This window comes from Aythya marila (genome assembly GCF_965140915.1).
Source record: "Aythya marila genome assembly, chromosome: 16".
NCBI lineage: Eukaryota > Metazoa > Chordata > Aves > Anseriformes > Anatidae > Aythya > Aythya marila.
Window position 1 is genome coordinate 5479902 of NC_139057.1, and position 10991 is coordinate 5490892.

The 10991-nt window shown below is 43.6% G+C and overlaps 1 protein-coding gene across 1 annotated transcript; it reads left to right on the plus strand.

Moving 5' to 3' along the window:
- Window positions 1-870: 870 nt before the first annotated feature.
- ANKRD60 (ankyrin repeat domain 60) lies at window positions 871-8577 on the plus strand. Its single transcript, XM_082773259.1, has 4 exons — window positions 871-1466; window positions 2208-2338; window positions 3861-4026; window positions 4536-8577. The coding sequence occupies exons 1-4, from the start codon at window positions 1286-1288 to the stop codon at window positions 4817-4819; spliced, it is 762 nt and encodes a 253-aa protein (XP_082629385.1). The 5' UTR covers window positions 871-1285; the 3' UTR covers window positions 4820-8577.
- The last annotated feature ends 2414 nt before the right edge of the window (window positions 8578-10991 follow it).

Below are 10991 nucleotides of genomic sequence, written 5' to 3' on the forward strand. Positions count from 1 at the left end.
TATAAATCAATGTGTAGTAACTGGCTTTTGTTACAAGTGGGGTGTGAATGTATTCTTTTGGTTAGTGAAACTTCTCCCTAGCAAAATTAACTGCTTTCTTACACCAGGGTTGAGTGTGGAATTCATCATGCTGATGATGTGAGGGGGAGACTGGATGAGGGAATGAGTAATCAACACCTGGCTGGATGTTTTTTCCTCTCATATCGGAGTTTTCTGTTTCTTCTGCTGCCACAGTTGTCCTTTTGTTCCTTTCAGACATTGACTGGCTGCTCCACCCTGTGCTCTAAAACTTCTGCCAAGTGCTGCAAAAGAATAATGACCTTCCTTTCTTTTTCTTTGCATGATGCAAAAGTGGGGGGAATAAACAGCCCCCCCCCACCTCCTAGTGAAGCCTACCCACACACTTTGAGGTAGGACACAAGATCCCGGTGAATAAACTGGAAACACAAATGGAACAGCCATGTGCTCTTTTTATGACACATCAAACTAAACACGTTTATTGTGACCTAAACCTGAGCAAAGAAAACAGGAACATAAAATACGGACAGCTTGGGTATTTACTGGAGTTACTGTCTTGTTTGTCTACTGCTTTCCTTGCCTGAAAGGGACCTGCAAGGTATGGCTACCTGAAAGGAGGCTGCAGCAAGGTGGGTTTTGGTCTCTTGTCTCATGTGACAAGCGGTAGGATGCAAGGAAACAGCCTCAAGATGCAGCAGGGAAGGTTAAATTAGATGTCAGAAAGAATTTATTCATTGAAAGCGTGGCCAGGTATTGGAACGGGCTGCCCAGGGAGGTGGTGGGGTCACCATTCCTAGAGGTATTTAAGAGATGCATGGATGTGACACCTGGGGACATGGTTTAGTGGTGGACTTGTAGTGGTAGGTGACGGTTGGATTTGATCATCTTGTGGGGCTTTTCTAACCTAAATGATTCTGTGATTCTACATAAGCTTGTGTCATCCTAGTGAAAATCAAGAAGTGGTCAAGAACAAATCCTCTGTAATAATCCTGGTGCATTACTTTGTCATGTTCCTGGCTGTGTTCATATAGGCTCTTCCATCACACAGGCAGGTTGTTCTTCTGTGATGTCACTTGGTGCTGCCTGGATACTGTACAGTGCTAATGGTGTACAGGGGGTCTACCCTCAATGGCATGGAGGGTTCTGATGATAAGGGGAGTGTCCAGGGAAGAGAGGGATCACGACTGGATGTAGACTCTGTCCTTGTAACGACAGCAAGCTTTTTGTAAGAGGGAAGTCTTATAAACTTCTAGTCACAAACCACTTGATGACCATGTCTTCCTTGCCTCCAAGGACTTTCGGTGTCCGCCTTTGTCTGGCAGAAACTAATGAAATGTTTTCCCTGCCTCAGTGCCAGAATGACTTGACTCTGAAGAAGCTTAAGTCCCATTTAGAATTACTGACTGGGATCCCCCTTCATTTCCAGCGGCTTCAATACCTGGATGAAAGTGAGAACGTGTAACCTCTGGGGTTTTTTGGGGTTTTTCATTGTGTCTCTACCTGCTAGTTACACCTGTGTGTAACCCTGGGTGAGGGTTGGAGTTTTTTCCTCCTTTTTGCTGTACTGCAGTTGGAATTCAGCTCTTGACTTCACTTTGCTTCCTACTGCTGAGGGGTAATAGTCTAACTAACAGGGTCTTCTTAGATTAGGAATTGCAAAAACTGACCTCTAAATTCCTGCTTAGCCTTGTCAGTAGCCAACGCCAGTACCTGGCTGACCTCAGCCTGGCATAGCTCTAGCAAGGCTCTGGCTAACTTCACAGTTGGAGTTTTGTGGAACAGTGTTTGTGCCCACTGCATCAGAGACTGCATTGTGTTGGAGAACTTGGTTTTGGAGGTTGCAAGTGGGGAAGTTGCAAGCAGAAAGCTTATTTTAGAATAGAGACACCCTGTGTGCAGGGATATTTTCTCCTATGGTTTTGGTACTTAACGTGTTAACTATAGCTGTCTGTGTGTTACGACCATATTATCCCAACAGCGCTATACTCTAGCCTTTTCCAGGCTGGGAGGATGTCTGTTTTCATAGTTCTAGCACAGTGGGACCTAAGGTGTCCTTGATGCGTTATGACAGCAAAATCAGAGAACATGGACATTGTTAAAAAGAATTGTCACTTTTTTTTCTTTAAGATGGTCATCGTCATCTTCTCTGAGGATATGTTGACTGACTTTTATTGTGTTACTCCCTACAGTGGATCTGCTAGATGATTCTACATTTAAGGACAATGATATTATCCGTGGTGGAACAATTACGATGCGCATCTGGAGACAAGATGGCTGGGGGCATCTTGTAGCAGCTGCTGCAAAAGGAGACATTGTGAAGGTTGACTCCGTTACTTTGGTGAACGTGTGGGGTGTGCTGTCTGCAGAAATGCTGAAAGCACGTTGCTGAAGGGCTTACGTGCTTTTATAAAGGAAGAGTTCATAGAGAAAATAGCGGGGAAGTCTTTAACGGAAGAGACAAAAATTAAGTAGGTTACGTGTGCTTCTTGTAACAGTGAACAGTGAAAATCAAGGATCAGGAGCCATTCTGCATTTCTTGCACTTCACCTGCTGCAAGCTTACAGACCTTGATTTTGTAATACTGTCAAGTCTGATTAGTAAGACAGCTTTTTTTTCTGTGTGCGTGGAATGAATCGTTTCTGTGGTGCTTTTATAGAGGGCATGCTGCTTTCTCGATTTAGGACTGAAACGTTGTCTCAGCAGAAACACAAGGTACTCTGATTTGTACTGTAAACCTTCAGGCCTGAACAGATGTGATCATGAAATATCCTTTGGTGCCTTTCATAAAGAACCATTATCTCTGTTGCCCTGGCCAAATTCCAGCTTGGCTAATTACATTCTGTTCCTCTGCATTCCCCCAACCATTGCAAATGGATACCACAGGGTTCTTCACTTCCTATCGTTAACTGTTGTGTAGTGTTGCGGTTCGTTGGTAAGCAGCTGTTCTGCCTCGTGCCACAAATGGTTTGCATTTTGCTATTGGATGAAGTTTTGCTTTTTTCTCCATGTTTTGAGTTCCCTGTGTATTAGAGAATCTTCCTACTCAGTGTAGAGCAGGAAGCAGAAAGGTGTGCCACAAAGACAATAGTCTCCTTTGAAATGAAAGATGTATTGGAGACAAAAAAAAAAGTTTGACACTGACTTTCAACTGGAATAAAAAAAAAGAAAACTGTACAGCTGCTCTACCAATGTGCTTCCATTTACTAGATGAGGAAACCATGGTGCACTGTGGAAGATGTAGTCCAATGTGGAAATGACTTCTCAAGAAGAACAGCAGCGTAGCAGCATGAGGCAACTGAAAATTGTTCTGAAGAGGCCTCTCAGCATCCCTTAAAGCCAAACACATCAGTTCTAAACAAAACAAAAAAATCACAGAACTCCTCCTGGGAAAGAATACGACACAGGGCCAAGTCCTGAAGTAGTCTGAGCTGTCTGCTGGAATTAAGGCCTGAAGTCTTGCTTAGATCCTAAGGACCTTGTGCTTACATGGCCAATACTGTCTGTGTTCTTCCCCCAAAAGCTTGGAACCTGGCCAGTCTTCAATAAATTTGAGAGGGACAGGGACTGTGAAGACATGGTTTTGATAAGATTTTGTGGAGCTCAGTATCTATATAGAAAAGGAAAACCCAAATTAATATTCCAAGGGATGGCTGTGAATAAATGTCATTATATGTTATTCTGCTTTATCTTGATTCTCTAATACAAAACAAGCAGGTATTATTTAGGTGATCATAGAATGATTTATGCCGTGTGCTAGCATACCTGATGTGCAGATACAAGACTTCATAAAGAATCAGGTTACACTTCTGAAAGAGGCTAAAAGGTTTCTGTTTGTTCTGCAGCTGGCCCATCTGGGAGTTACAGAGGATTTTGCTGGCACCACACCATATGCAGAGATACTGGGACCAGAGCAGAAAAAGGAATGGGTGGCGCACCGAGCTTTTGTGGCGCTGTTTGTTGCCAGCCACAGAGGTCATGTTAGAACTGCCACGTTTCTCCTGAGACATGGTAATGTTGTTAGATAGAATGATTCTTCTCTGGCTGTACCTGCATAGCATACCATGCCTTTCTGCTCATCAAGATCGTAAAATAGGGATTAATTGGGTAAAATTCTGTATTTGAGGTAGGGAATGTATTAAGCCCATCAATCCTAATGTAAACATTAAAACAATGAAAACTGTTCTTGCTAGATGTGATGAGTTTGCTCTTAAAGTAGGTAAATTCATAATGCAAAACAGGAGTTACGTTTTCTTACTTCCCTCCTTGAGTATCATTTATTGGCATGCTTGTTTTTTATCACTCCCATGCAATATTTTATCAGCTTTTTAAGAAATAATAGAAGTGCTCAGAAATACAAGAGTTGCAAGCTCTAGTTCTATAGCTCTGACACTTGAGTTTTTTGATGCTTTGCAACTTGCCTTTCCCTCAGATCTGCGTTTGCACGACAGGCAGTCCTTTCCATCAGTTACCTCCTTTTTGTGAGCCTTGTCACACTCAGACTACGTGTCTCTTTGCAGGTGCAGATGTGCATTCCAAAACCCCACTAGGAAGGACCGCCCTTCATGTAGCTGCTGTCATGGGCCGCTGTGACTGCATTGAGCTGCTCCTTAGCTGTGGAGCACGAGCCCTCGACCCGGATAGCGAGGGACAAACGGCAGTGAGCCTCGCCCGCCTGTGGGGCCAGCAGCAGAGCAAGCGCACGATGATTCGCTTCAAGTGGCAGAAGAAGTCGGCTGCTGCTGTGCTGCCCTCCAGTTCTGAGAGTCTGGCCATGCTGGAGACGTCTGGCCACACATCCTAAAATACATATGGCATAACTTGGTTCTGGCAGGCCTCAAGGGACAGTGACTTTCCCAAAGACACACGCTTCAAAGATAGGTCACTAGGTGGGGTTTGTAGGGTTTAGTTATGAAATAGGGTCATGTACTGGTGATGCTGCAGTGAAGATGACAGCTAGCTTGACAGCAACGCTTGCAAACACGGTCCTAATTTATAGCTTAACTTTTTATAAAATTGTTCCATGGCCAGAATGGTCATTTGGTTAATAACAGCTTGTAGGAGAGCTCAAGGCTGTCTACAAGTTCTTTGGAGTGCTTCTTGCTAGGGTAATTTCCTAATAGTTGGCAACAGACCAGAGTGATGTAGTGTAATGGGTATTTCAGGGGACTGGAAATCCCTAGATCTTTAATTCACTTCTGGCCCTGACTGGCTTTATTGCCTCTAGCAGATCAGTTAAGGGTTTTGTAAATAGAGCAGTTGGTCTACCGAGGGAGGGTGCAGGCAAACTTAATGTGCATGGAAGTGGCTAATTATGATTGCTCAGAGTCAAAATTGGTGCTTTCTTAGAACCTCCAACATATTAAGCCTCAGGAACTTGAAGACTGGGATTTCTTCAAGTCAGTGACTTGCCGTCCATCTGCTTTCAAGTATCCCATGTTCCTGAAATGCTTAAGTAAAAATAGACCTCATGGTCTTGTTACGTCTCTATGATGAGTAGAAGGAAGCTGAGCTTCTGGTCTGTTTCTTGAGGGCTTATTAGTGTCTCAGTGCTCCATCTTGAGCAGTTTCCATTGTTTTGCTTAGAGAGACTTGGGTGGATTTATTTTATTTTATTTTTTTTCCTGAAGAGCTCAGCACTTGACTTTCACTTAACCGTAGAAGAGGCAGTTCTCAGTGGGACAAGCACTTGTGAGAACTTGGCCCACTCAGTTTTTTGCTTGCAAAGCCCAGTGCACAGCCCGGAGACTCTATAAATAACTAATGTAAGGGTTTTTTGTTTGTTTGTTTGTTTCTTTGTGTCAGAGGTTTTTTTGTTGTTTTTTGACTTCAGTGCCCGGCCATTGGACTACACACTGAACCAGGAATGGAGACAGAGCAATGAAAACCATAGATTCAACTTCTAGACCAATCTGGGAAAAAAAAAAATACACGTTTACTGCAGCTTTCTTTTGTAAACTAAAAGGGCTTTGGGGTGGTGGCTGTGCTTTTTTGTTGGTGTTGCTTTCCTTGAGTTTAAAAGGCTGCAGCCGCGAGGGAAAGCAAACCCGTGGCTGCTTCTTACCGTGCCTGGAGTCGCGCTGCGCCTGCAGAGCCAAAGCGCCGCAGCAGCCGGCAGAGGGAGCCCGGGCACCGGGCACCTGGGGCTGCGCCTCCCGCTGCTGCTCCCCTGCTCCTGCAGCTCGGCGTCCGTTCGCAGTCCAGCTCTCAAGTTTAAGATGACAAATAGCACAGAATATCCCAGTTGGGAGGGAACCACAAGGATCATCGAATTCAGCTCCAGGGTCACCAAAGGACCACCCAAAAATCAGACCGTGTGTCCGAGAGCGTTGTCCATGTGCTGCTTGAACTCCGGCAGGCTCAGTCCCGTGACCGCTTCCTTTAATTCCTTCTTTTAATAAAGTCCTAAAGCAAGGTTGGGAGCTTCAGGCTGTGCCAAGTGCTGCTTTGGAAGGCAGTTCCTGTGGGAGGCCGTGCGGCGATGCTTATACGTGCTGACATCAATCGCAGCAAACGAACGGAGGTTTCCTGCTGTGTGAGGGGAGACTTGCAGGGGATCATCCAAAGGAAGTTCACTTAAACAGGCCTTATGTTGATTAATAATTCTATGTGATTCAAATAGATGGTTGATATATAACTGCCTAGGAGAATGACAAGATCACAATTTCTATCGGGGTAACCAGCAGACAAGATACAAACAATGCTGTTTCTGGTATTCTGCTGAGCCTTTGAATATTGCAAGCAGGATTATAGAGAAAAGTCTACAGAAATCCTTTATTCTTTTTTTTCTGTTGTCTGTCTAGACTGTGTAATCCATACCCAAGCTTCTAGAAATGGGGAGAGGTTTTGTAGTTGCTTTTAGACATAATGCAGCATGCCGCATAATTCTAGGAAAAAACAGACACAGTGTCAGACAGAGAGAACTGGGTGACCTCAGGAGAAGGATGCCAGAAATGGTAGAAAATTGTGTAGTATATGAGCACGTAGTGAGGGACAAATAGCAAGTATTTTTTACTGGTAGCTGGAGACTCACCCTTTGGAAAGAACAGAACAGAAGTCACCAGTGCATTGTGTCTGGGAAATGGGAATGCACCAGTCCAAAACTGTACTGGGGCAAGTTAGAAGAGAGTGAATGGCTGGGCGAGTCCAGCACTGGAGCAGTGCATGCAGTTCTTATTCAAGAAAGGTGAATTCAAGCTATGTGAGACCCCTGAATTAGCCAGGGGAAATGAGAGTTCCTCCTCCTGAGAGGGCTGGCAGTGTAGGGCAGAGCCAACAACAAAAAAGCATGCAAGAGATAATATTACTCATTACCTAAGATAGCATGCTTGGGAGATTTAAAATAATAAAAATAAAAGGTATTTATACTGAAGGGAACTGCTGGGATAGTGAGACCAGAAATCAGAATGCATTGTGTAGCTCTTGGTCCGGAGGAGGAGCAGGGCAGAGAGACCTAACTAAATGTGTGTCCCTTAAGAACGCTGCTGTGTGTTCGAGTGCTGTGCCACGCTGTTTGGACTGGATGGCTGCATTGTCAGATGCTGATTTTATTTGCCGCAGCACTGTGTTTGCTTAAAGCTTCTATTCCAAAGATATAGATGAAGCAAATAATATTGTCTTAGAGTAACCAGCTACGCTGTAGTGTGCAGCAGAATCAGGGAGACAGCACACTGCGAGACAGACCTCACTCAGACTGAAGTGGGGTGTTGAAGAGACTGAGGCTCTGAATCCTGAAGTGCATACTCAGTTCTGGAAGTACTTCATAGATGAGCTTGAGAATTTGAGTTCTGATTTATATAGTATCAGGAACCCTTGTGAATGTTAAGTTTCTGTATTGTACTGGTGTTCAAAAGCCTGCTTCTAGAAGAGAAGCTGTAATAACCTGTTCAAAGAAAGGAAACAGACAAGAAACAAAAGGGTTGTGCATTTAGTGCAGCAGTCATTGCTTTCTCTTCTCCATGCTACAGCAGAGGGAAAGGATCAGTCTCCAGAAGACTTGAGTGAGGATTCGTTAATGAGCTTTGGGATCCTCACATGAAGGAACAGGGAGGTCATTGTGAAGAAGAAAAGGCATCAAAAATGCCTTGAGTCTAATTAGGCCCAGAGCAGGACAAATGTCACAACTGTCTCCTAATATTAAGAAATCCAAAGCAACTCTTTTGGAAGGACTGTGATTCCCCTGGATGCAAAAGGCAGTAAGTTAAATAAAGATGACAAGCGCAACAATAATTCATCACACTTTCTTACTGTTATCAGCTTACCCCCTTTCCTTGCCTGGGCAGACCCCCAATGTTGCTCACAGCCATTGTGATGGCTGCTGTTCCCCCAGAGCCCTGAGCAAGCTAATGCTCAGCAAGCCTGAAACAGTGACTGCTGCTACTTAGAAACAGGCACCGTAGCCAGGGACAGCCTTAGATGTCTGTAATTTCAAATATCATTGAAATATTCCCTAAATGCTTCCCCTTTCTCCAGAAATGTTTCCAACTTTACCTGATTTATCTGAGTTACATCCCAATTTGCTTTGCTTATGTTTAATTTATTCCTCGGAGCTCCTCGTAGATGGCTGCTGCAGAAGAGAAAGGCTTGTGCTGTTGCCCCAAGTGATGCGCTATGAGGACATGCCTACTGGTGAAGGGATGCACCTATGGAGGAGCAGTACTGCAGTGCCTGTGTTGCTGCTTTGTATCCTGAGGCTGCCAGGTGAATGTTGTCTCCCTGTGTAATGGGGAGGATCCCACTCATTTGGTCATGAGCTGTGCTTTGCTTTAGGCAGCAGGCAATCATCTCTCTCTGCTCCCAGTTCATGGCCCTGAAACCTCCTTGGTGTTAAAGTTCCTTTCAAGGAAGACAGAGGCCACTCCTTTTAAAATCTGTCCTTCTCTGATGGAACTTCCATACTGGTATTGGTGTGGGTCCCTCTAGACTCGAGCAATACCTGAGTAGGCTTTGTGTGCTCGTGTGGTATCAGCACTCCTGGAAGCCTAATGCCACTGTTGATCTAGTCTTACTTCCGAAATATCACCTACAGCGGACCTCCCTGTGGAGGCTGGATACTGAATCCTGAGTGTAAAAACCTGTGATTACTTTGGCGTTGCACAAATAATTTGTTAGCTCAGTGAATTTTTAAATAGAAAAAAGAGCGAGTTTGTTGTTATACCTGTTCCAAATTTATCTATAGACAACAGTAACGCAGAATGCTGTGGCAATCACGACATTCATTTCTCAAAGTGACTCAAATGAATAGAAACTGTTAAAAGCTAGAGTACAATATAGTACGTAAAACCCAACAGACATCAGGAAACTTGTACTGATTGGTCTCTTAGATGTTGTTTTCCTCTTGCTTGGGAAAGAGAATTGTAGTCAGCTTGCAATCTCCCTGACATTGTTCATGGAGGAAGCAGACAAAAAGTACCAATGAAATAGAAGGCCTGCAATTTAGTTAATTTTATGCAAAACACAATCAGCATTCAGACTGGGAATTACCAAGCAGAAATGTATTGATAGAGAAACCAAAATATTCTCTGTGCCTAAATGGTGAGATATTAAAATAAAATCTCAAGGAGACTCCTGGAGCTCATGTAGCTGTAGGCCAGAGAAGATGCAAAGGTGAAGTCTGACACTGCCAAAGTCATCAGGAGTTCAGTAAGGCCATGATTTAATCCCTGACACCTTAGGCCATGCATCTACATGGTATGAATCAGGGCAACACTGGTGTGACAGAACCTTGTTATCAGTAAGAACAAAGAGAAGAAAACTTTTTAGAAATGTGATTAGAAGATTTAGAAGTTATTGCTTATGAAAATGGTTGTAAAGAGTCTAGCATAAGGAGGTGGCAGAGGGGGAAAGAGCAGTAAGGAGGGTGGTAAAGGACAGAGAAATGGAAAGAACTGCAGGTCGGCGGGGGAATGTGATTATGAAGGGGACAGTTTTTCAAGGATTTGTTTCTAATCTTGGAGACCTGAATTGCCGATGGTGGACACTGATGTTTCATCTTCCATTTTACTTAGTTAACTGTAATGCTAAAATGCTAAGTGGACACCAAATGTTTGTATAGAACAATGTATGCTTCTCTTTCCCAAACTTCATGCATCTCACTGTAATTTTTTAATTAATCAGTCTTTGTACCTCTAACACCGAAAGTTAGAGGTACTAACGCCTGAAAGTCCAGTGTGCATAGTCCCTCTCTGTAGCACCTCTGCCTGTAGCAGAACCTATGTATGAACGCTTTCTCTGCCTTCAGTTTTTCAATTTGCAGTGTTCCTTGCATTTTAACCACCAACTGCGTTCAAAGACGACCAGAAGTTCATTGTGAACTCTGCCTGAGGATCATGTTGACCATTAATATTTAGAAAGGATAGTGGTTTACACAGGGGAGCCAAAAGCTATAAGCTTTCTAGTACGCTTTCAACATCTAGCATGCTTCCAATACCGTTTAGGTTGGTTTAGTGCCTAACCTACGCTGCAATTGAGGTTAGTGCTTTGGTTTTCTTTCAAGTTCCAGTTCCCCATATGCTGTTCTGTTTGCAAGATTTTCTTGACATAACCGTCTGGAATGGTTTGCTGGTGTTTTGCTAGGATTCCTGTGTGTTCAGAAGCTAATAGAGGAACTGTCAACTTGAAGGCCCATCTTAAAATATGGCCCTACTGGCTTGGGATAAGAAACACAGAGATTGCTTGTCCAAGCCTCTTCCGTGGAATTCGTGACGCTATTTCAATTCCTTTGGTTTCCAGTAACCAAACAATTATTGGGGTCAAGCAGAAGTCAAGGTATAAAGATTCATCACTATGAGCTTCCTTACTTATAAGCTGGGCCATATGTTAGAGGAATGATCTGGACTGTAACAGTCGTCTTCTATCTCTTGATGAGTGTTAGTATGCATAATTCAAATGTACATGTGTTTGAATTCCAGCTTATATTGATTGAATTGCTCTATGATAATAAACAGGATAAATAAATCAGATGGAAGTAAAAGCAT